Genomic DNA, 23,449 nt, shown 5'->3' on the forward strand with positions numbered 1-23,449 from the left:
TCCGTGGGTACCTGGATTTGCTGCAGGCACCGGCAAAACACCGGCCTGTATCCGCTACCGCCCAGGGGTCAAGCCTTACGTGGCTGAATCCGAAGAAAATGGACGCGGCCGCAAAGCACATGCTGGCCCTGCGCCCCACGCCGCATCAGCTTGTTTCGCGATAAAGCAGCCCTTCTGCGTTCCATCAACTTCTTTTTCCCATTACGTTGCCTGGACTGTCTGATTATTGGCGCGGCAACCCGCTCTCTTCATCCTCCATCTCCATCAAAGCCTCGATCCGCTCGCTATTCAAGGCGACTTGATTCATACCCGCCAAGATGGATGCGCCAGAGCCCGAACAGACCCCTTTCGCGGCCGTCACAGCCCATACCACCAAGTTGCAGAGAGTAAGCCTGCCCTCCCGGCTGGATTTTCCCGAGCTTGCATGTGCTAACTGTGGCCAGCAATATCAAGCGATCTTGGATCAGTCAACTCCCTATGTCACATACCGTTGGATTGGCACAGGCGTGGCTCTGCTGATGTTCTTCCTGCGCATTTTCTTTGCGCAGGGATGGTATATTGGTAAGTGACGGCTCTATCCCCAACCGTGCTTTCTCGGCCCTCACAAGAGGGAAAACGAATGAAAATTCCAAGCCAAATGGGAACTAACAGGATTTTGCTCAAAACAGTTGCTTATGCCCTGGGAATCTACCTCCTGAACCTCTTCCTGGCCTTCCTCCAGCCGAAATTCGACCCTTCGAACGACGCCTTGGATAACGAAATGGAAGATGGCTCTGTCGGTACCCTCCCAACCAACCGAGACGAAGAGTTCAAGCCCTTTATCAGACGCCTTCCCGAATTCAAGTTCTGGTACTGGGCAACCAGAGCCATTGGCATTGCCTTTCTCTGCACCTGGTTTGCCATCTTTGACGTGCCCGTTTTCTGGCCCGTCTTGGTCATGTACTGGTTGATTCTCTTCGTCCTGACCAGTAAGAGCCCTCTCTCCGATGCAATGCCTGTCATACACATGCTAACCAAAGTCTTGTAGTGCGCCGACAAATCCAGCACATGATCAAGTACCGCTATGTGCCCTTTTCCGTTGGCAAGAAGTCTTACGCCAAGGACCGATCGTAGGCAGATTGCATTTCGATTGCCTAGAGACAAATAATCTCTCTTTTATGGATTCGAACTGGAATATTGGAGGTGGACTTTTTCAAGACGGGTTGACTTTGAGTCGTGTAACAGATTGCCGTGGCCCACAACGTGCCAGAGTGCGTGGTGGGCTGGATGCAAAGAGATGAGTGTATGGCAAACAGATGGGCTTTCAAAAGGGATTACAAAAAAGCGATTGACGGCCTATCGATGAATCCTTCAAAGGCGTAGATGGATGGGTTAGACCAGGGATGGCTGATACGAAATCGCATGGGAACCAGGTCTTGGAGACGACCTCTCACAGAGAGCCCGCTACCTATTATATTTTAATTTAATGAAATATTTTTTTTGCGCCTCAGAGACGAAGAAATGTCATTCTTATAGCACCTGCAGCATTTGATATCTTACATTACAGACAGAAAGCCTTTCATTTGGCTATAAAATGGCTGGTCTTCGTCTGGTTGTACAAAAGCCGCGTGGTGGGGAACCGCAGAGCTTGGCCTCAGATTTACAGCCTCGCAGGGCTCTCGCCTTGTGCCGCGCGCGACCACCATTTTTCCTCCTCCATCACCACCGACACTCCGCCACATCCTCCAATCAGCCTCCAAAGCAGCAATTGGCGATAGAGGCACCGAAAACCCCCTGGGCACCTGTTTATAATTGCAGCCTCAATTGCCTGCCCTCCACTGCACACACGAAAGCAAGTCCGCCGGAGGATTCCAGCTGAGAAAAGGGACACAGCATGTCGTCCTCAGGAGCCCGCTCGGGCGAGCGCGTGATTCACCAGGACTTCATCGCGCGAATCCGCTTCTCAAATGCTCTGCCTCCGCCGCCCAATCCCCCCGAAGCTGCTCGACATCCCCAACACCGGCCTCGCAAGCGGCCAATACACGACGCCGGGGTTTGCATCACGCCTGGCGCGAGAGCAGCCGCTCAACATCGAGGCTGATGCAGAACTGGGCATGCCGCTCGACTTGGTGGGAATGCCGGGCGTCTTTGATGGGGATGAACGATGTGAGTTGGTCCGATTCTTCTTCTTTTGCGTGGCTGCTTCGACGCCGAGCTGGGTCTGACCTGGACATGACTTCCGCAGCAATCCAAGCACCATCACAGCCATTAGCCGTCCACCCGCACGATCGAGCTCTTCTCAGGCCTATTGCTGCCCTTGGTAAGCCCAAGGTTGCCGAGGCCAACGTCTCTTTCCTCCGCCGAACGGAATACATCTCGTCCCTGATCCCGAAACGCTTCGAGGCAAACCACCCCAGGGCCCTGCTGGCCAAGTCTCGACGACCGGCCAAGCGCCCAGAACCCGCCGCCGACTCTCCGCAGGCCATCAAGCGCAAGATCGACAAGGGCTTCGAGGTTGCGGAGCAGGATCTCAAGGACCCCAAGCGCATCAAGCATCCCTCCAAGAAGCACCTCAAGCTCGTCGATGCCCTGCCCCTGGTGCCCGACCTGGACGCGTTTCCCGACTCTGGTGCTTACGTTACCATCAAGTTCCTCACGAATCCCGTCTCAAGCTCCAACGAGTATGATAATCGTCTCCGCAGCGGTCTGTTCAGGCCGATAGACCGCACGGCGGCCGAGGAAGCAGCTCTCGAGGCCGCCATGGAGGCCTATAACCAGGATCCGGTCAGCAACCCCAAGCCGGCCAACTTGATGAACTATGACTTCTACCTTGGCCAGAGCCGTGCCGATGCCGACCGCTTCCGCCGCAAGTTTGACGTCGACGATGCAGACCGTGACGAGGAGGACTTGTATACTCACAGGGGAGACACGGGAGGATACTTTCAATTCAACAGGATCAGGGCGTACGAGACTGCCCAGGAGACGGAGCTCGATCACCCGACCAAATATGAAGATGAAATCATTCTCTCCATCAACGAGAAAGACACCGACGCTAGCCAAAAGGCTGTTTTCTACTACCCCATCATGCAGAGATCTACCATCCGCCCCCAACGCACCAGGAACATTGCGCGCACAAACTACGGCCTTGCTGAGGATGATGAGCCGCAAGTCGTCGACCAGCTGGATCTCACAGTCGATGACCCGACAGAGGAGATGAGGGCTGCCATGAAAATGTACGCACGACATCCCATGGGCTGGGAACAGGACGAAGAAGACGAACTACATCAGGGCGTTGAGCGGTCTATCGAGGAGGGCGACGTTGACGCGGATGGCGATGCCGAGGGCGAAGACGCTGATCGTAACGGGGCTTCCAGTCCGGCTGAGAAGTACCATGAGCGGTCTCCCTCTGCCGATCGTGATGCTGAAGGTGATGAGGACGAAGACGAAGACTAGACTTGCTGATGAGAGGATGAGTTTTTTGGGGTTTGGGTTTTGGGGATTTTTGAGTGATTTACTCATCCGCGCTGAATGAGTTGCCTTTTTTTAAGTCAAAAAATCAAATTTCTCACTTTTTTGGGTCTGTTTTATCTTTTTTTGGGAAAATTGACTTTTTCAAAAGCGATGTTTTCTTGTTTTTACCTTGGAGAGCACAGAAGGAAGGAAATGAGGCATACGAAGACGGTTACCGGTGGCGGTGCAGTGCGAATGGGATTTTACATCCAGGTAGCTCATCAGGTATATAGACCGGCATTAATGACACTATGTGACCCTCTCATGTGCCGAAAATAACGAATGTGGTGAAAGAAAGAATACTCACGGTGTGTCATGATGGTGGACAATAAGAGAACAAAGTTTCACTTATAAAAACATGCTACAGTCATAATATTTTCCTTTGTATTTGCTCCGATGATGATATAATAAGTAGGGTACTATGTGTATGTATGTATACATGTATGTATACATGTATGTATACATGTATAACAAATAATGGTATCATTTCATATAAACGCCTGGTATATAATGCTCGCTGTCCCATTTATGCCGTCCAATCATACATCATACCCAAGATTGGCTCTATTATCATCAATTACCCGTCCATATCTGCGAAAATGAATGTCAGTACAGGTCAAACATCTCTTCCATCATCTGCCAGAAAAGAGACAAAAAAAAATCACAAAGTGCGGAGAGAGATACTCACTCTAAAAGCAGTCTGAAAAACCACGCCTCCATATCTTCCTTTCTAACCGCCTTATTGGCCCACTCGCGGCTCTCCTTGGCAATTTCCTGCCCCTTGGCGGATCCCTCGCTGTCTTCGTTGATGAAGCGCACCGCTTCAAGCCAATCGTCTCCCTGAAGGCTCAGCGGCACGTAATGCACCCAAGGCTTAAGCCACTCGTTGTGCCACTCGCGGAACAAGGCAAGCTTAAACGTCAAGCTTTTGCTTTGTAAAAAGGCGTAGAAGCGGCCGGAGAAAGCATTGCCGTCAATGTCAACGAGATACTTGTATCCCCAGGCGTCTTGCTGGTCAACAAGATCAACGACGTCAAAGAATTCTCTTTGCGCTTCGCAGTCTCCGGGGTCGCATTGGCCAACGTGAGAGAAATGCACGTCAATGAGCTTCTGGTATTCTCCGCGAGGAACCTCCTTGGCCTCCCATTTGGGATTTCCCGCTCCGCCACTATTGGCCATCACTTTGGCTTGCTCTCTGGAGTTGATCTTTTGAACAAAGTGCTGGCGATGATGCCTCCTCCAACCGCCGTTGCGACTGTACCCTCCAGTGGTAGAGCCTCGCCAGTAAAGCTTGCTCTCCTTCTCATCCCACGGCATGTCATTGGTTTCGTTGTAAGCAACCTTTTTGTGCCAGTACCATGGAGATGGATATATGATATCGCCATAAGACGACACCTTGGACTGGGAGAATATGGGTAGCAAATCATGGGTGATCTTGAACGAGTTGGGGCGATCGAAAAAGCCATACGTTGAGCTTAGAGAGGGCGTAAGGCATATGTCGGACATGGCAGTTGTGTTGTAAATAAAGGCAAGATTGCTAATTCCGTATCTGCTCAAGTCGTCTGCGCGCTCGTCCTCGAGGATCCTGGCTTGACTATCGGGCGGGCAGGACATGCGAGAGTCTGCCCAGGTCGATTGGTATTGAATAGTGCTGAACCGCGATAGCTTCGTTTCTTTGAATGTTTTCCCGTCACCCAAGTCCGGCGATTTTGAAAACTCGTTGACGAGCTTCTTGTTCGCACTTAGCGAGGCCATGTTTTCATTCTTGGCTTTGCTAACCAGCCGATTCAAATCGTCGTGCGGAACCACCACACGGGGTTCATCATGAACATTAAAGGCCAAATCCATATCCGGCAAGTACTGCTTGAATTTCTCCATCATTCCTTTCGTAGCCTCCCTCTGCCACTCAATTCCATGCTCCGCGTGCGTGATTTCGCCATCTCGTATAGCGACACCAATCAATCCATTATCGTAGCCAAGCGCCTCCGTCACTCTTGCACGAATAGTCTTGGGTCGAAGACCCCAGAACGGAATCATCATATCATTAATCATGTCGTATTCGTCAATCAACTGCACATTGTTGTCCACGGCGAATTTATACCACTTATCGAAGTGCGGAGGAGGGGGCATGCCATATCGCCTGCGATACTCTCTGACGGCCTCCTCCAGAGACTTGGACTGTCGTTTCTTCAATTCTGAAAACTCCTTCTGCGCATCTTTAACGAGATGGATTATCGGGTGCAAAGCCGCATCAGGGGCTGCTTTTGGCTTCGGCCCGCCCGTCACAACCGGCAAGTCTTCCCACACCACTGGAGATTGTGAGGTGGGTTTAGGCTCTGTTGACGCTGTTGACGATGACGATGCTGCTGCATGCAGAGGATGCTGTTGATCATGCTTTTGCTGCTGGGAAGGCTGCGAGAGAGGAGTGACCAAGGCGTCGAAATGCTCGTTTGGCAAGCTGAAGATGATATATGCGCAGTAGCAAAAGAGCAAAACAGCCACAACAGGGAAATACGGACGCCGCCGCATCTTGAGGTCTGGCTCCGAGACAATCTCACTCTCAAGAAAAAGGTTAAGCCAAAAAGAAAAAAAAAAAGGAAATTATAGCGCCAATTATGCCATGAGAAAACGCAGCTGGCAATACTCTATTCCAAAAATGAGAAAACCATGGCAAATCAGCAATAGATTTGCCGCTGGAGCAAGCAATATGAAGATTCTGGGTTTGTTTACTTTTGGGCCAGTGGCGACGACGGCAACCAGCGGGACTGCCGCTAGTGGAGGGGAAGCCCGCTAGAGGCCCTTTGTAAGGCAAAGGCATCTGATTCCAGCGCAGCGGATTTTCAGTGAGCGTGAGCTGCAGCAAAGCCACAATCAATCACTAGCCACAGCTGGAAATAACAAGCATCTATTGGCTACATCTTAGGGTCTCTCTTTTAGCCAATTGAAATTAAAATCTCCATAGACTTCATGCACAATCCTAGACTATTTGTGCATTGTTGGAAGCGTAATATAACTGTTTAGCAAATTCATATAGAAATGCATATAGAAATAAGTTAGCAGACTACCGTATTATCTTGCGTTTTTCGATGATAAATCTAGGTTCTGGCTAATCTAATTGGCTACATCTTCTATTTGCCCCATAATTAATATCGTCGAAGTTGCGAGGGAATCATCGTTGAAAAGGTAAGAATTATCGTCGAAAAAGCGAGGGAACCACAATAAATCAATATTTATCCAATCAAAATGCATTATAGAGCTTCAATAGCCAATCAAACTCTGTTGTTTTTCATTTATTATAGTTCCCTCGCAACTTCGACGATAATTCTTACCTTTAATTGGCAGAATTCTCTAAACCCCCCTCTTAAATCTATCGTCGAAAAACGCGAGGTAATACGGTACTTGATATCTCTTCATATGCATGATCCTAGACTTTTCGCGATGCATATGAGCCTTTGCAAACGGTCTGTTCAGCTTCCCGCTCGCATCAACTTATCTAGTAGGCCCTGTAAGGCAAAGGCATCTAATTTTAGCTTGCTAACCTAAGCCATTACCTGCTATCGAACGGCGAAACTCCTTCATCAAGTCTAGTGGGGCCGTAATGTGGCTTATAGCTGGTGCCTGTATCCTCTCTCTTACAAATTCCCATTAAAGTCGTCTCCTGACGGATGGTAGATTTTTTAACCTCTTTCCCACGGTAGGTACACGATGATAGGTCCTTGGAAATTGTTCCGCAGCATCTGGCGCCTGTTCTTGGCGATATTCGGGACCTGGTTGCTTCTGGGCCTGCTATGGGCGTTTCTTCCCTTTCCTTCCGGTGATAATGGCTCCCTTTATGCAACCAACTATGCAACCAAAGTCCTTCTCAGCGGCAAGACACTGCGTCGAGTATATTGGTAATGGCATATGAACAAAAAAGAAGTTCGAGATACCAAAACATTTGACCTAACCATCTCTATAGGGACTCTGTACAGGTGACCGAATATGAATCCCGGCAGGGCTTTGCGCTTGACTATAAGCTCGACATCTCCAGCCTCACCCTTACAATCTCGGGGCTGGAGCAGCCTCTACACATATTCCGCCATGCACTGGCCGACGATGGACGCGGGGAGGAAGTAACCGCCACTGTGCGAGCGGGCGATACAGATGGCGCGAACTTGCCGTGGTTCCCACCTGCAGATGCACTCTTGCTCTTCTGGGAGATTCACCACGAGTATGCGAGTGTTCCGCTCACCATTCGACGGCCTGCCCAGAGAGTAGGAATGGTAGGGCAGTTGGATATATTCCTGAACAAGCCAGGCCACGGCAATGATGCGCTTCTGTCTCTCAAGATGGTGGGCAACGACACCTCGTCAATCAAAGCCAGCGTCCCGTTGCCGCCGCATTCTTCATCGCCATCCTACACGTATCCCATCCGCATCAAGATTATCCAGGTACTCGCACCATTTTCACTCTTGATCGCCGCCGTCTTCGAATCCGTCGGGGAAGTTGTCGGCAGTCTTGTGACCTGGATATTCGCGGCTATCTGCTTTGGACTCGTGGTGTCAGTTGTAGTGGCGGGAGCGGGCAAATACTGCTTCGGGAAGCGTCCCGATGAGCTCGCTGATATGGTCAAGGATGAGCTGCAGAAGCTGAGAGATTCCGAGATGATGAGAAAGTGGAGAGGGGCTGATAGTGGCGAAGCGGCGTCGGCGGATAACTCGCAGGAGCAAAAGACGTCTTTGATTGAACCAGATGTCAAGGTCTAACTTCAACAACCATCTTACATGAACACTTCCAAGCACAGCCACAGTTTTGTCAAAGGTTGCCCATCCCCTATTATCCTTTGGTAGGTATTTAGCACATACATGAGACACCTATCTCGCCTTGAACAGTAGGTACCATGCAGTGACATCTCCAAGTCGTAAGAAATACTATAGGGGCGATAGAAGTCGACTTTCAGTCTTGAATTCAGATACATCACCGTTAATCATCGTTAGAAGCATCACAATGAATCGGGGAGTCAAATAGATTGGGCTCTCTCGTGTATGATTTATTGCCAAGTGTACGCTAAAAGAAAAGTGACTATCCGGGTATAAATCAAAGGATGCTGATCACTGTTACCGCGATCACCATTGAAACGCCGAGAATGCCTCAAAACCCTTTTTTTATTTCTCTCTCATCGCCAGTTTTTTTCGTTGTCTAGTAGAAGAAGCCGATGATCTTGCCGGCAACGTGCTTTCGGCGGGCCTCCTCGTGGTCCATGATACCAGCAGAGGTGGTCAGGATAACGTAGCCGAACTGACGGGCAGGCAGCAGCTTGACGACCCACTTCTCGAGGTCGGCGAGACGGACGTTGTAGCGGGGGGAGATGACACCAGTCTTGTTGAGACGGCCGTTCAGCTGGACGACGATCTTGCCGGAGCGGTGGTCATCGACCTCCTCGAACTCGCCAATGTAGCCTGGAAAAGTAAAACAATTAGCGAAATGTTGCGGAAGACCTCCAAGCGACTTTTAATGTGATGAATGAATTTTAGAAATCTTCTGAAAATCCACCGCAGGATAATATATCGGCAACTTATAGGGGCTGGACCGTGGTGCAGTATCGATCGTAGCCCTAGTTATCATGCCGAAAGGAAAGGGGGGAATGGGTGAATTGAGAAAGTCGCATATAATTCCATCAGACGTACCGTGGCGCTGCATGACCTGGAGGAACTTGACAATGACCTTGGAGCTGGGTCGGATCAGGACCTGGCGCTTGCCGGACTTCTCGGCATTGTTGATGCTGTTGAGGGCGTCGTGGAGAACGGAGGTGCGGACCATTTTGGCGGTATTGAACGGAGATTCTCAAGTCGAGATTGGGAAATGAGGTATCTGCCAATGGACAATGCATGTTAGACTCGGGGTGGCTCTGATGAACATGGAGAGTGCCCTCAGCGATCCGTCGACGAGGGTTCAGCCTGCTCATTGCCGGAGGGGAAGCAGCGTATCAAGAGGCGCCAGCCAAGCCGTTAATGCGCCAAACAGAACAGCATGATGGCGAGTGCATCGCGCGTCCATCGCATTGTCGCTCATCGGGGCCGACGTCCATGATTGCTGTCCCCAGCCACGATAAAAGGCGTCATCTCGCCATGTCGAAGGCGCTGTTGGCGTGGTTTCAGACCATACATACCTCTTTGGAAGTTTGACTGGGTCGGGTGAGAAAGTGAGGTTCGAGCTGAGAGCACCGGAGATGGACGAAAAAAAACTAGACGGGGCCTGGAATGGGGTCCAGCCTTGTGCCGTTGGTGCGTTGTGTGCCCTGGTGGTCCGTGCGCGTAAAAATGCCCTAAGGGTACGCACTCGGTTACCTGGATTTAGGCAAATCCCCGTTATTCTCAACTCCTACTATCAACTGTTCGCGCACGACGCAAAAACCCCCGTCACTAGTTCATCACACATCAATTAATCTTCGAGGATCGCCCGACGAGAACAACAAACAAGATGGTGAGTTTCTCGCCCATTTTCGCAGAATCGCCAATGGAATCGATGCTCTTTCTTCTGTCCGAAATCAACGAGAAAAATTGAGCCCCTCGCTGGACCTTGTCGAATGCGAAATTACCCCCCCTCTAGACGAAAAAAACACAGCGCTAACGCAGGCAATTTTTTTTTCCACGAAAAAGTCGGACGTAGAAGAGAACAACGCCCCCCGAGGTCGTCGAGGAAGTCGAAGTTTCCGGAGATGCCCCCAAGGGCCAGATGTCCGTTCTGGACGCCCTGAAGGGTGTTCTCAAGCTCGCTCTCATGCACGACGGTCTCGCCCGCGGTCTCCGTGAAGCCTCCAAGGCTCTGGACCGTCGCCAGGCTCACATGTGCGTCCTGAACGAGAACTGCGAGGAGGAGGCCTACAAGAAGCTGGTCATTGCTCTCTGCAATGAGCACAAGATTCCTCTGATCAAGGTTCCCGATGGCAAGCAGCTCGGCGAGTGGGCCGGTCTCTGTATGTGAAATCTCAGCTGAATCCGAGGAAAAACGGAGAAAAGATGATGTAAGACGAATTACTTACAATTGTGTTTAGGCGTTCTTGACCGTGAGGGTAACGCCCGCAAGGTCGTCAACTGCTCTTGCGTCGTTGTCAAGGACTGGGGTGAGGAGTCTCAGGAGCGTTCCATCATCCTGAACTACTTCCAGACCTCCCAGTAAGGGTATGGACGGCGTTGATTTAATGGGGTATAGAGGTGCGGTCTTGGTTTCTTTTCAGGACGCGTTAAAAAACGACTTTTCCTTTAGGGTTGTACTCTAGGCCTTGTATCATGGCCACATTGCATGATGGGAACAATAAAAAAACGGAATCCAAATACTTATATGAATTGCTGGCTCTTCTTTGTGCTGTCTTGTGATATCTGAATGCACCCTTTTTCCTAGTCTCTTCTCCCCTTTTACTTGCGCCCTTCGACCTAACAGTCCGGCATTAACACCACGGAATGCTCCGATAATGAACGTGACTAGAATTTCGTAAACTTACCATTATAATGTGATAGCCAAACGGTGTCTTGGCCTCTCCAATGATAGGGCTGCCTGTAGTACTTGGTTGTAAAGAAAAGGCAACTTCCTCAAACGTAGGATCCAGACTCCCCTTTGTCTTCCACCCTAAAGAACCCCCTATAGCAAAGGAAATGAAAGTTATCAGCAGATTAGCTCTGACAGCGCCGGCTACGTACAATAGCGTAGCATCAGAATAGAAGAAGAAGAAAAAGTACCTTGCCGTGCCTTGTCCTCGGAATAGGTCCGGGCGACCTCATCAAATTTGACGCCTTCGCTCAGCTTCAAAAGAGCCTCTTCCTTTTTCGCATGTTTTTCGCACTTTTGGCTTAAATTAGCGGTGACGTCATTTTGCGGCTCAAAACAATTACAATGAAATAAAAAACAATTAAATAATATTGAAAATAATAAACAAAGGTGCAGAGCCAGTGGTACTTCACAGCGGCCTCAGCAAGACATACCAGAATGTGTCGAACGTTGATAGACATGGCCCCTTTGGTCTTCCCTCCAGACTCTTTGGCCTCGGCTCCCTTTCCCTTGGCGCCGCCTTTATCGCCGGATTTTTTGTCGTTTTTCCCCATGGTTGGCGGTTTGCGTATGTGAACTCGCCGATACGATTGATGTATGAGTGAAGTCTTGTTCAGTTGTATGAGCCCCGCCACCGAATAAGCCCCTCCTAAAACGCTCGAGTTAGGCATGGCTGGATTTAGCACTTCATCTTGCCATCATTTTTCAAGGGATTGATTGCAAAGTCACAATGGCCGGGGAAGCACAAAATAATTTCTGTCGGTCTGTAATTGTATGGTTTATAGGTGCTGATCTAGGTCTTCTCCTTTACCCCCAAATCTCGCATTCCGTAGCTGTACCTGGCATGCCGAGCCGTGGTCAGAGCAGCTCCAACTTCGAGAGCTCGTCGCCATTGTCGCTGCTCCATCCTTTCCTGCGCCTTCATCACTTTCCAGTCCAGAAAGCTTTGCTCGCCATGGTTCTGCCGGATCATTTCGCCTTCGAATTTCTCAAACAGCACCCAGTCGTCCATTTGTGACGGACGAGGGACTTGAGCGAAATCGGCCATGCTTGGCTGGCCCGCGACTCTTTCCAACGTCACGATGATTCGGTGCAGCCGGCTCGTCGGGTTTTGCTTGTGGCCGTATTGTCGGATTGTATATCTGTACTGCTGTTAGAAACCGTTCCAAGTTCAACGGGACATCAAACGTACAGTCCGTCATATCGTATGCCTGCTTTAGGTGAGAGCGGGCTTCTGAGTCGGTGGCCTCTCAGGATGCGTATTTGAGAACCAACGTGGGTTATCAAGGAAACGTGGGTTTCAGAAAGCTTCGCTTCACGCATATAGCGGACCGTGTCCGCAGATACCACTTCTTCCCGGCCTGTCAGCAGTGGGAGCGAATGAGCCCCGTACCTCCCTTCTGTTGGAGTTTCGCAAATACTTCCTACAATGCCATCTCGGTACGCACATGCCAGGTTCAGCCACTAACTGAGTGGCCGCATCTGTCAGTATATTGACTTCAAACAAGACAATTTCTGTTTCCGTTGATCTTACTGTCCCGGTTTGAACTGGAGATTTGATTCAAGGCCTGATAGTGTCTCACTGCCCTCTGCTTGCCACAAGTCCCAGCTGTTCGTGGCTACATCATTGAACATGATATCTTTCAGCCTGCCAGTCTTAGATAGGTTTTGATGCCGGATTTGATCAATGTTGAAATACTTTTCACGAAATCGAGCCATCCATAGCCTCTGCAACCTTTCGGCCATCAAGGTATCAACGCGGGATCGAGGAGAAAGCAAAGCTTGCTGGTGGCCTAGGGTCAACATTTCGGAAAGCAGTTTATCCAGTCGAGCATTCTGGATGGCAGCAAAATCCAGTACAGGTATGGCACTACTCTCGTCCCTTACCAGCTCACGGACAGTTCGCTTGATGATTTCTGCGCTGTCGCCTAGAGAAGCGCCTTCAAGAAGGTGAGTCCGAATGTCGTCAGACAGCTCTAGAAGCTTAGGTTCATTCAAACGCCTGGTACCGGGATCAAGTAGGCCGATGGATGACAGCGCGTCGTAAATATCTGGCAAGGGTAGCAAGAGGACATATGCTGGTGTCATTTACAAGAATTTACCTGTATATTCGGAACGTTTCTCCTCCGGTTCTGAGTCCAAGTCCGAACTTGTGATGGAGGGTCGCGATTCGGTAGCAAAACGAATAGCTGGAAGCAGCCATCTTAATCGTCTGGGCATTTTGTTTCCGAGCTTGTCTTTGTCGAGGATGAATTCCGGTTTTTTATTTCATCCCTGGTCTTAGAAGAGATGAAATATTGACACAACGCGAGGCGCGCAAGTGTTTTTCATGCTGATCCTGATCCGATATTGTAATCACATATCAACGTTAAGAATAATACGAGGATAACTTGTGTTCACCTTATAATTCTGTAGACTTGAAGCCAGGCAGGCTGAAAGCGGGAACGGAGGAAATAAAATAATAACACAATCAGGTCTAAACTACTATTGAAGCCGCGGAGAGCGAGCTGATGATTGAGCAAGTTTGGATTAACTAGACACCTATGGGGTTTTTAATTTCCGATATGCTAGAGAAGGAATTACTATCCATTAATATGAAAGGTTTCCTTAGTAGCTCTTTCTACAAACCTAGGTAGGTACCTATTCAAGGTTGCTGTAAGACGGACTTTCGTCTAGTCTAGTACATATTTACATATAGCTAAATTACGGCATGGATAAATTATATTGAATCAAATCCCTTGACATTAATTGATGAAGCATCTTAAAAATTGTCTTTTTGGAAACATCCTTAGATGGCTTCCTTGCATCAATCGGTTCACAGCTTGCAATATAGCAAAATGGCCAAAAAAAGGTACATATGGCTCCATTTATACCGCCTACCTCTTTAGAGCGCCACCCAAAGACCCAGGCGCTCTAGTCTCTACCGCCTGCTATGTCTGTCAAAAGTATAGATAATTATTGCCGGCAGAATCTGCCCCATAACGCTCAAAGCATAATATCTAGTGAGAATTTCACAAGGTGAGGCTCAGCTCAATTGAGCTCTCGTCTCTACCGCTGCATCACCGCTATCATGAGCGAACTGCCGCATTACAATGTGCGCCAGACTGCGTCTCACGCCAAATCAATAGGAATCACGCAGCGCGCCACTCCTTTGCGATTCCCATGGGTGGGCGACCTGCGCGTGAGGTGCGCGCTTCTCATATTCCCCCCCCATAAGTGATGTCGGACCATGTTGTTAATGATTCTCTGCAGGTTCTCAGATTTCCAGGTCAATGAGATTGGCAAAGACGGCGTCGTTGTTCATCTGCGCAAAATCGGATTAAATGGCCAAAACAAACCGGTAAGTTGGCTCTGACCGACTGTGTAGATGGTTGATGCTGATCAATTGGATAGGTTGCGGACGCCGCGCCGGTAAAGGGGGCTGATACTCCCAAAGAGCAACAAGACTCCACTAACGAGGGTGATTCCAACGAGGTTAAAGATGAACCTCAAGAGCAGGAGATTGTTGAGATCCCCGCGGAAGATGTGACAGCTCTCAGCAATCTAGCAGGCGAAAAGTTTGCACAAGAGCTCGTAGACTTATTCCGAGACGGTCAGGCCGCGCCTTTGGAGAGAAAGAAGCCCGTCGTGTCCGAGCCCATGGACGACAAGTTCAAACGAGGCGAAATCCATCAAGAAATCCGACGCATCTTCAATTCTAGGATAGAGACCAGCACGGGCGATGCCGGTGCTATCGTCGCCAGCTTCGCGGCACCCACACGAAGGGGCAAAAGAGGTCGGGGCGGCCGCAATCGCAACCGGAACAAGCAAGAAGATCAGCCTATCGGCGAGTATCTCCACTTTACTCTTTTCAAAGACAACCGCGATACCATGGATGCCGTCAACCAGATTGCACGCATCTTGAAGGTGAAGCCTCAAGTCATCAACTATGCGGGCACCAAGGATCGACGTGCATCTACAGTCCAGCGCTGTTCCGTCCGATACACGCGGGATAGAAGCCTGGCGGGTATCAATGGAAAGCTCTGGGGCATAACGACTGGCGATTACGAGTACAAGACGGATCCCATCCACCTTGGACAGCTACTAGGCAATGAGTTTGCCATCACTATCAAGAATTGCCAGATTCTCGGCGAGGACAGTGCCAAGCCTGTCCCTGAGCAGGCTGACTTAATGCATGCCAACGTGCAATCTGCTTTGGACCACATGACAGAGCACGGCTGGATCAACTACTTTGGCCATCAGCGATTCGGCACCCACCAGATCGGAACGCACGAGGTCGGAAAACTTATTCTGGGGGATAACTACGAAGGCGCCATCAATGCCATTCTTGCATACGACGAGGAAATTGCTCAAAAGGCAGAAACAGAGGGGATCCCCAACGAGCCGGCCAAGCGAGACGAATACAACCGCCACCTTGCCTGCATGCTGTTCAGGACCGAAAAGGACGTCGAAAAGGCCATTGAAATCATGCCCAGGAGATTCGCGGCCGAAGTCTGCGTCCTGCGCCACCTCAACAGACAAGGCAAGCAGTCCAGAAGAGACTTTGTCGGAGCCCTCATCCACATCACCAGAGGTCTGCGATCAATGTACCTCCACGCATGCCAATCCCACGTGTGGAACCACGCCGCGAGCAGGCGATGGGAGCTCCATAGCGAGAAAGTCATCAAGGGCGACCTCGTCATTGTCGAAACCGAAGCCACTCCCCAAGTCAGCGGCCAAGATCAAGACGGCGACGACATCATCAATCCCGTAAACCCCGTCGAGGATGATGACGATATTCCTCTCCAGGCCAGGCCTTTGACCGAGGAGGAGGCCGCCAGTGGGAAATATACAGTGTACGACATTGTTCTCCCTACTCCCGGCTACGACGTCATCTACCCAGATAACGAGATTGGCGAGTTCTACAAAGACTTCATGGGCCGCGAGGAGAACGGCAGCCTGGATCCCCACAAGATGCGCCGCATGCGCCGCGAATTCAGCCTTCCGGGACGCTACCGCAAGCTGATGAACAGGTTCCTCGCCAAGCCCAGCGTCGAGTTCAAGACGTACTCGGACGACGAAGAGCAGATGCACCCCACCGATTTGGATCTCATCAAAGCCGATCGCAAAACCGGTACTCATGCTAGTAATAATAAACGCTCCCGTGAGGACGGAGATGACGCGAGGCCGAGCAAGGTGGCCAAGGTGGAAGGAGAAAACGAAGCGTCCAATCAGACCTCACAGGAGGAGGGTGCTGCTGCCAGCGCCAAGGTTGAAGAAACAGAAACTACAAACGCACAAGAATCCATGGAGGTGGACAAGCCGCTCAAGATCGCCGCAATTGTCAAATTCCAGCTCGGCAGAAGCGCCTACGCCACCGTCACGCTGCGGGAACTCATGGGTGACCCCCCGGAGAGTAATGCATCCTAATAGCATCATCTTTTTTGTTGATTCACACTTATAATAGGATATTTTTGGCATATTTGATTTCATATTTTTTTTTTGTTTTTTTTTTTGAAATTCTTTTCTTATATAAGGTAGTTAGGACAACTAAACATGATCCTTTGTATACACGCCATGTTGATGACAAATTTGAATAAAAAGAAATATAAAAAAGACATGAAGAATCGCTATGTGCAAGCGCTTTGATATCCAAGTATAAGCTGAGAGATGCCCTTTTTTTCCCCTTGGCAGATCTTCAATGCAGCATGGACAAACCACCTCATCTTTTCTCATATAGTGAAATGCTTTGATACTCGCTTTCTGAAGTATGCAATAAAAAAACCCGGTGCTACCCACCAATTTCCCCTCTCTTCATGACCATAGTAAGCCCGATATATCGTCAAATGGTCTGATTAGGTCGCATGCTTAAGATATCTTTTTTTCTCATTTATTTGCTCCTCCCCCCGGTAAGATATACGCTGCGCGGCGAGGCCAGCCTGCTGGTCCGACAGCAATGAAGGGTGTGTAGTATTTTCAGACATGTGCGTTAGATTTAGTAGATGAGCAATGGCAATGTCTTCTATCGAGAGCTGGAGACCTGCTTTTCGTCCCAGCCCCATACGAAGGAAAGGTATTTCACCATGTTTACCCTCTTGGAACGCATCTCGATCATCCACGGGTGCTCCAGCATCTTCCACGGGCTAGCTCTGCGATTGGGCTGCTTCTCCAGACTGTAAATCATAAGAGTATTAGCATCAGATTCCAATCAAGTGTAATGAGAAGCGCTACATACCAGCATTCAATAAAGTATTTAAAGTTGTCACTCCAGTATACATCGTTGACGGGCTCGTCCTTGAGGGTTGGCACGGGTTGCCTCACAATGTATGTGAGCAGATCAATCAACCCTGCACGAGGCTGCATCTCTGTGCCATCTGCAGGGAAGGGGAACCGATGTTGCGCTACTTCAAGCAGCGTAACTCCTGTGGACCATACATCAGATGTAATGGTATATGACTGGCCAGTAATTCGTTCTGGCGCCATGTAGTAACTGGTGCCGATGAACGTGTTGGCCTCGCCCTTGGTCCCAAAATCTCCAGAGACACCAAAATCGCACAGCTTCACCGCGCCGTCACGGCACAGCAGGATGTTGGAAGGCTTAATGTCTCTGTGGATAATGCGTCGGGTGTGGAGGTAAGTAAGGCCACCCAAAACGCCCTCGGCAATCTTTCCTAGTACCTTTTCACCGGTACGGCCGCCCAGTCTCTTGACCTCTTTGTAGATGCTATCTAATGAGCCACCTTCGCAGAATTCCATTGCAATAGAAATGGTGGCTGTGGAGGGGTCAACGAATGCTCCGTAGTAGCGACAAATGTGGTCAGAAGCGCATTCTTTGTTGAAACCCAATTCTCGAACAATCTGCTTCTTAACATCAGGATCAGGATTTGTGGTAATAATCTGGAGTTATTGTTAGCATTCTCATCGGTACAATGAATGATTTCAATCAAAAGTCTTTTTACCTTGAGAGCGAAGATGGTCTTGCCGCCTTTAAGCATGGCCTTGGTAACGGCTCCTCCAGCGCCCTCACCAAGATTGCCCAGCTCAACAATTCGCTTTTCCAAGCTGGCAATCCTCCACCCCTCGTCATCTAAATCTTCGACGTCGGCATTCCTCGCTTTCTCGACGCTCAGTCGGTCAAAGCCCTCCAGGCCCTGCAAACTTCCATCTCTCTCCATGGAAACTCCTCCCTCACTTCGCTCTGAGTACATGGAGCCGACAGCCGATACAGGGTCTGGGGTTCCTTGGGGCCGTGTTACAGGGATGCCAAACTGCGAAGCAAATGAAAGGGCCGAAAATTGAGAGCCCGCAGACGTGGGGTTGCTTGCTCGGCCATCAAGAGGGCCAAAGCTGCCCGACCTTGAATGAGCTGCACTGCTCTCGCTGCCGCCGCCAGCAGACTGTCCGGGCTGGATGCCCTGCGACCTCGGAGGCTGTTCATATGGCGTGGATTGGCTGCCCATGGGCGTTGCCAGGTGCAGAGTCGGTAGGGGGGGGCCTAGCAGGCGGTTGAACAGCCTGGTTGCCCACAGGCTTGACGTTTGGTGAGGGGGGGATGGCCAGCCCCAATCTGGGCGCCGCACGGCCCCGGTTTCCTGGAATGGCAGGACGAAGAATGGGGGCTGGAGAGTTCATGATCGGTACGGACATTGGGGATGGCGCAGGAGGTTGGAGAGCGGCAGAGGGGGTAGAAGAGGCGGGATGCTGTAGCGGAACAAGTCAGTCAAGCCGTCTTTTTTTTTCCAGTCCAGGGGCCAAGCAGCGCAAGGCATGCATGCAACTCACCAGTTGGGCAGCGGGCTCGATGCCCTGGGATTGTGAAGAAGCCGCATCAGCCATGGTGGGAAGCGGCGCCAGTCAAGGCAGGTTGCTGTGTGGTGTCCAAACGAGCGAATTCTTGGTGGGTATGCGGTACCTTTTGCAAGGCTGAAGGTTGGGGCGGCACAAGAGACCACACTTCTGAAGTCTCGAGTATGCAATGCAGCAGGGCACAAAGAAGCCACCCAACGACGGTTGGACTTGGACAAAAAGCAGCGCGAGGAACTCGGCGAGGACAGAAAAAGGCACAAACGATGCAGAGTAACGACCGTGCTAAGTTTTCAGATATCGGCAGATGGCTAGCGATGCGCTGGCAGAGGAGGCGAGTGCTCGCATGCACGGTCTATTGGCCCTGGCGGGAAGTCGAAGGCGAGTGAGGGGATGCCGCTAAAGAGGGGAATAATCGGCTGGTGCGTGTCAACAAAGCAGGACAGAAAGCAGCGCTGCCAGACGGAGGGCGCGAAGGAGCAAATATTGCAAATGAAACGATCGAAAGGATGCAGACGGTGGTTGTCGAAAGCAAAGCAAAAAGTTGGTTGGAGAGACGAAGCTTATGGCCAGCTCGTCGGGTCTAGTACTTTTTTCTTTTAATTGTCGGGGAGGAGAGGTTTGAGAGAAAGGTGTGGGTTGCAGCACCTCCTGGCAAGTACCTACATGTAGCTGCCTCGAGCTGCGCATGCGGCCCAGCGGAGTTTGTGCGGCGCGGCGCATGGCGCATGGCGGCAGACAGCCCCTGTGCGCAGGCGGTGGCAGAGCGCCGTACAGCGACGGTACATGGCGCTACCCAGCAGCGCAGCGTGCGGTGCTCACCCGCCTGGAGCACGGCGTAGGTATTGCCGGAGACGCCAGGCACTGGGCAAAGGATTGCTGTGAGCACCACGGGACCAGGGGGTCCTTGTGGGGAAGCAGTAGCTCCAGTCGCTGTACAGCACCCGTAGGGCTCCAAAAGGCCCCCAAGCAACGCTCTGGCAGCGCTAACTGGCAGTGGAGATGAGGGAGGAGTGGAGCACCCGCAGCGCTGTGGTCTGAGCCGGTTTCCGCGGCTGGTTCTGAGACTGCGGGCTTGGTGAAACAGTGAGTTGGCCGTTGAGATGAGCTGGGAGGATGAAGGCGGGCAAATCAGCATCCAAATCACGGCAGGTAGGTTCTCACTGGCAAAGTGTGCGCTGGCTCGGCAAAAGACGGCACGGCGAGCGATGATCCAGGGGGCAAATCATATCATGAGAGCAGATTACAAGCACAAGTAAATGCGGCAGAACTCAGCACGTCGAATCACCCACCAATGGCTTCCAAGTGCACCGTGACAGGGGTCATCAGGTGAATCGGCAGCAGTGGCCAGGGTTTGATGCGCGGCACAGCTCATCCAGCCTCTTGACGGCCGTTCTCGACGCAGTCCAGCGCGGCTAGTTGCTCGCTTACCCTACAAGTACAACTGAAGTCGCTTTTGCATAGGTAGGTAGTTTGAGGCATATTGCATCTCTGGTCAGCAGCGCGCATCCCCGCCGAGCATGTCGTAAGATTGATGCCAAAAGGGCCGCTGATCGTGGGTGTCGAGCAGCCATCAGACAGATACAGAGATGCCAGGCACCGGAATTCTGCAATGTGCTTCATGCTGACTTGTGTGTGTGTATAAGACTGTGATCTGGAAAGGCGCTGAACAGCCCGACACGTGGAATGTAAGACCAGTGGCTAACCAGGTCGGGGGTTGGAGGAGTGGGCTTGCATCCCATTCACTCGACATCTTCAGCTTCTAGCCCCAGGGAAATGCCAGGAAAATCCCGTCAACGCCACGGGGCTGCGTGTCTGACACACGACACCAACGTCGGCCAATTGCGAGTTGAGAAGTCTTCTCGGCAAACGAACCTAGGGCAGAGGTTCCAGTTGAGCGGGCGAACAATACAGCTCAATGCACGCGGCCAAGCATGTCAGGCACTGCAGGCGGCGGCACAACTGGCCTGCCTGTCCCAGCCCGCTGCTTGTCTCATGCCGCAGACAAACAAGGTTCCCAGGACTCTGCATGTAGGGATTGCTAAAATAAACGCTGCGCGCATCGTATTGGCCTGAAAGGCAAAATTGGTCACAGGTGCTTGAACTGATGCTGTTTCAAGTGCGGCGCAGCCTGCAGCGTTGCAGGGGCTGGACTGCACTGGGGCCAATCAGCGTCTAGCAACAGCGTTTCTTCAAGCGCGCGTCTACCCGCCGATCTGGTTGGTTCGCAGCCACTAGGGCAAAAACGAATGATTCAAGGTGGGACTTGCTTGAGGATCTGAGTCTGAGGCGGGCTCTGTTTTAAAAATAGATGCTACTTGATTCAATGATTTAATCGAGATAGTTGAGAGCCATACCAAGTTAGTATTGCTTTGCGCCTTTATTTGCACCAAGAGCAAAGTACTGTGGAGTATTTTTTCTCACTGCCACTCTTCAGCCGAAGAATTAGACGCGGATCGCAAAGCTAGTCCCAAACAGGAAAGCGGTAAGAGCAATCACTCCACTTTAATGATCAACGTCAACTTTTTTTTAGACATTGTTCAAAAAAATTTGGCATCGACGAAAGGCTGCGAGTGTATCCGCAAATCGCATTGCTTCAAGCCCCTAACATGCCTGCAGCAGGTGTCGCATTCGCAGAACGATCCCCGGATCCGGAGCTGTCATCCAACTCATCCAACTCCTCTGACGAGTCGGATCACCTCGACAATGCTGCTGCTAGGAAACGGCGCCGCACCTCGCCCGACCTTGATATTGGCAATGATAATAGCGACGACGACGACGATGACGACAAGACTCCAAAGCTAGTGCTGTCTTCCATAGCGGCGCCTTCTCGAATCAAAAGAAATATTGCAAAGAAGGAAGAGACCAAGTCAACTGCTAAACCCGCTGCTATTCCCCAATCGCAGGCGCAAAACCCCATCCTCGCACCAACCGATCCCAATACCACCTTTTTAGCCTTGACCGTGCGGCCATGGCTTGTTCAGTCACTCGAGAATATGGCCATCAAACGGCCAACTGGTATCCAAAAGGGCTGTATACCGGAAATCTTGAAGGGAAGGGACTGCATTGGTGGTAGCAGAACAGGTTCAGGAAAGACTGTTGCCTTTGCTGTCCCAGTTCTCCAGAAGTGGGCAGAGGATCCTTCCGCCATCTTTGCCGTCGTCCTTACGCCAACGCGCGAGCTTGCCCTTCAGATTTACGAACAGTTCAAGGCCATCTCCTCACCCCAGAGCCTCAAGATGATCCTCATAACTGGCGGCGCTGACATGCGTGCTCAAGCCATTGCGCTGGCTCAACGGCCACACATCATCATTGCAACTCCTGGGCGCTTGGCGGATCATATTAGAACATCTGGAGAGGATACGATATGTGGATTGCGAAGGGTTCGCTACGTGGTTCTTGACGAAGCCGATCGTCTCTTGCATGCCAGTGGCTCGGGCAGTATGTTGCCTGATGTCGAGGAGTGTCTGTCGGTGCTGCCACCTGCTCCCGAAAGACAGACGCTTCTCTTCACGGCTACCATCACACCAGAAGTGCGCGCGCTCAAAGATTTACCACAGCGGCCCGGAAAGCCACCTGTTTTTGTATGCGAAGTCGATACACAGATGCTTGCCATCCCGGCAACGCTGAGCCAGAGACATGTTCAGATCCCCATCACACACAAGGAGCACTATCTACACGTCTTCTTACTCACTGAGGCAAATATCAACAAATCTATCATCATCTTTTGCAATCGCACAACGACGGCCGATTATCTACATCACTTATTGCGACTATTGGATCACCGAGTCACGTCTTTGCACTCCAAACTCCCTCAGAGACAGCGAACAGACAACTTGGCTCGCTTCCGAGCTTCAGCAGCCAGGATCTTGGTAGCTACAGACGTAGCTGCTCGAGGTCTCGACATCCAAGAGGTTAGCTTGGTAGTGAACTACGATATCCCCCGAGACCCGGATGACTATATTCATCGTGTTGGACGTACCGCCCGTGCGGGACGAAAAGGTGAGGCCGTTACATTTGTAGGCCAACGAGACGTGGACCTGGTCTTGGCCATTGAAGAGCGAGTTGGTAGGCAGATGGAGGCTTGGGAAGAGGAGGGCGTCAACCTGGAGACGAGAGTCATCCGGGACGCCCTAAAGCTGGTTGGCGAAAAGAAGCGAGAGGCACTGCTAGAGATGGAGGAAGGCAGAGAAGTGGGCGGCAAGAGGAAAAGGACGAAGCAGAAACTTCAGGCATAGATGTTGGCATAATACCACCCATAACTAGGGCGTTGTATATTCTCAAGCGAGTTCTTTGTTCACTGTCACACCTTGTATATAACCTAGTACTTTGTAAAGTGAACTCATCTGCCACTGTTACAGCTGCCATTTTCGTATTGTTGTTTCCGCTCTCTATAGACGAAGCTCAAGGATCTTCCCCCTCCCCATGCGTTTTCATAGGGCGTATGAGAAAACAGTTGCCCGCAAAAACGGGCCACGCTCATTACCAGCCGCGTGGTAACTTTCGATCAAGGGGGGGGAAAGCTGTCAGCACCACAACCCACGAGGAAGACGAAATGTGCCGCGCCATGCGAACTGCCAGTATGTGATGAGTTTCCAAGTTCCCCACGTGCATTCAGCGCCCGCGCATCACCACATACCTAACCTGGTAGGAA

At 51.0% G+C, this 23,449-nt stretch overlaps 12 protein-coding genes across 14 annotated transcripts; 6 read left to right on the forward strand and 6 right to left on the reverse strand.

The window, feature by feature from the left end:
* The first annotated feature begins 116 nt into the window (after positions 1 to 116).
* On the forward strand, positions 117 to 1,489 carry TrAtP1_000717 (uncharacterized protein). Of its 2 annotated transcripts, none has more exons than XM_066110700.1 (3): positions 117 to 561; positions 669 to 968; positions 1,028 to 1,489. In XM_066110700.1, exons 1-3 carry the CDS (start codon positions 318 to 320, stop codon positions 1,111 to 1,113), a joined length of 630 nt encoding a protein of 209 aa, XP_065966772.1. In that variant the 5' UTR covers positions 117 to 317; the 3' UTR covers positions 1,114 to 1,489. The 2 variants fall into 2 exon arrangements, with proteins under 2 accessions (XP_065966772.1, XP_065966773.1); XM_066110699.1 differs by having other exon boundaries at positions 117 to 386; positions 444 to 561; positions 669 to 1,489.
* A 191-nt stretch (positions 1,490 to 1,680) lies between these two features.
* Positions 1,681 to 3,753, forward strand: TrAtP1_000718 (uncharacterized protein). Its single transcript, XM_014090723.2, has 2 exons — positions 1,681 to 2,145; positions 2,225 to 3,753. The coding sequence occupies exons 1-2, from the start codon at positions 1,947 to 1,949 to the stop codon at positions 3,430 to 3,432; spliced, it is 1,407 nt and encodes a 468-aa protein (XP_013946198.2). The 5' UTR covers positions 1,681 to 1,946; the 3' UTR covers positions 3,433 to 3,753.
* A 163-nt stretch (positions 3,754 to 3,916) lies between these two features.
* On the reverse strand, positions 3,917 to 6,196 carry TrAtP1_000719 (uncharacterized protein). Its single transcript, XM_014090724.2, has 2 exons — positions 4,178 to 6,196; positions 3,917 to 4,080 (listed from the first exon to the last, which is right to left on the reverse strand). Exons 1-2 carry the CDS (start codon positions 6,016 to 6,018, stop codon positions 4,029 to 4,031), a joined length of 1,893 nt encoding a protein of 630 aa, XP_013946199.2. The 5' UTR covers positions 6,019 to 6,196; the 3' UTR covers positions 3,917 to 4,028.
* A 937-nt stretch (positions 6,197 to 7,133) lies between these two features.
* On the forward strand, positions 7,134 to 8,527 carry TrAtP1_000720 (uncharacterized protein). Its single transcript, XM_066110701.1, has 2 exons — positions 7,134 to 7,382; positions 7,448 to 8,527. The coding sequence occupies exons 1-2, from the start codon at positions 7,195 to 7,197 to the stop codon at positions 8,232 to 8,234; spliced, it is 975 nt and encodes a 324-aa protein (XP_065966774.1). The 5' UTR covers positions 7,134 to 7,194; the 3' UTR covers positions 8,235 to 8,527.
* Positions 8,528 to 8,667: 140 nt separating this feature from the next.
* On the reverse strand, positions 8,668 to 9,288 carry TrAtP1_000721 (40S ribosomal protein uS8; the record flags this gene model as incomplete). Its single annotated transcript, XM_014090726.2, has 2 exons — positions 8,668 to 8,927; positions 9,156 to 9,288. 2 exons carry the CDS (start codon positions 9,286 to 9,288, stop codon positions 8,668 to 8,670), a joined length of 393 nt encoding a protein of 130 aa, XP_013946201.1.
* Positions 9,289 to 9,837: 549 nt separating this feature from the next.
* On the forward strand, positions 9,838 to 10,812 carry TrAtP1_000722. 2 transcript variants are annotated; one of them, XM_014090727.2, is made up of 3 exons: positions 9,838 to 9,951; positions 10,128 to 10,444; positions 10,523 to 10,812. In XM_014090727.2, the coding sequence occupies exons 2-3, from the start codon at positions 10,204 to 10,206 to the stop codon at positions 10,645 to 10,647; spliced, it is 366 nt and encodes a 121-aa protein (XP_013946202.2). In that variant the 5' UTR covers positions 9,838 to 9,951; positions 10,128 to 10,203; the 3' UTR covers positions 10,648 to 10,812. The 2 variants fall into 2 exon arrangements, with proteins under 2 accessions (XP_013946202.2, XP_065966775.1); XM_066110702.1 differs by having other exon boundaries at positions 9,838 to 10,444.
* TrAtP1_000723 (uncharacterized protein) lies at positions 10,791 to 11,620 on the reverse strand. Its single transcript, XM_014090728.2, has 4 exons — positions 11,448 to 11,620; positions 11,205 to 11,307; positions 10,970 to 11,106; positions 10,791 to 10,901 (listed from the first exon to the last, which is right to left on the reverse strand). The coding sequence occupies exons 1-4, from the start codon at positions 11,565 to 11,567 to the stop codon at positions 10,884 to 10,886; spliced, it is 378 nt and encodes a 125-aa protein (XP_013946203.1). The 5' UTR covers positions 11,568 to 11,620; the 3' UTR covers positions 10,791 to 10,883.
* A 186-nt stretch (positions 11,621 to 11,806) lies between these two features.
* On the reverse strand, positions 11,807 to 12,061 carry TrAtP1_000724 (uncharacterized protein; the record flags this gene model as incomplete). Its single annotated transcript, XM_066110703.1, has 1 exon — positions 11,807 to 12,061. One exon carries the CDS (start codon positions 12,059 to 12,061, stop codon positions 11,807 to 11,809), a length of 255 nt encoding a protein of 84 aa, XP_065966776.1.
* A 482-nt stretch (positions 12,062 to 12,543) lies between these two features.
* On the reverse strand, positions 12,544 to 13,101 carry TrAtP1_000725 (uncharacterized protein; the record flags this gene model as incomplete). Its single annotated transcript, XM_014090729.2, has 1 exon — positions 12,544 to 13,101. The coding sequence occupies one exon, from the start codon at positions 13,099 to 13,101 to the stop codon at positions 12,544 to 12,546; it is 558 nt and encodes a 185-aa protein (XP_013946204.2).
* Positions 13,102 to 14,083: 982 nt separating this feature from the next.
* Positions 14,084 to 16,422, forward strand: TrAtP1_000726 (uncharacterized protein; the record flags this gene model as incomplete). Its single annotated transcript, XM_014090730.2, has 3 exons — positions 14,084 to 14,199; positions 14,266 to 14,353; positions 14,407 to 16,422. The coding sequence occupies 3 exons, from the start codon at positions 14,084 to 14,086 to the stop codon at positions 16,420 to 16,422; spliced, it is 2,220 nt and encodes a 739-aa protein (XP_013946205.2).
* Positions 16,423 to 17,014: 592 nt separating this feature from the next.
* On the reverse strand, positions 17,015 to 18,452 carry TrAtP1_000727 (uncharacterized protein; the record flags this gene model as incomplete). The annotated part of the gene is made up of 3 exons (XM_014090731.2): positions 17,015 to 17,165; positions 17,228 to 17,889; positions 17,952 to 18,452. The coding sequence occupies 3 exons, from the start codon at positions 18,450 to 18,452 to the stop codon at positions 17,015 to 17,017; spliced, it is 1,314 nt and encodes a 437-aa protein (XP_013946206.2).
* Positions 18,453 to 21,404: 2,952 nt separating this feature from the next.
* TrAtP1_000728 (uncharacterized protein) lies at positions 21,405 to 23,033 on the forward strand (the record flags this gene model as incomplete). The annotated part of the gene is made up of 1 exon (XM_014090574.2): positions 21,405 to 23,033. One exon carries the CDS (start codon positions 21,405 to 21,407, stop codon positions 23,031 to 23,033), a length of 1,629 nt encoding a protein of 542 aa, XP_013946049.2.
* Between the last annotated feature and the right edge of the window lie 416 nt (positions 23,034 to 23,449).

The sequence above is a fragment of the Trichoderma atroviride genome, chromosome 1, assembly GCF_020647795.1.
Source record: "Trichoderma atroviride chromosome 1, complete sequence".
In the NCBI taxonomy this organism is placed as follows: domain Eukaryota; kingdom Fungi; phylum Ascomycota; class Sordariomycetes; order Hypocreales; family Hypocreaceae; genus Trichoderma; species Trichoderma atroviride.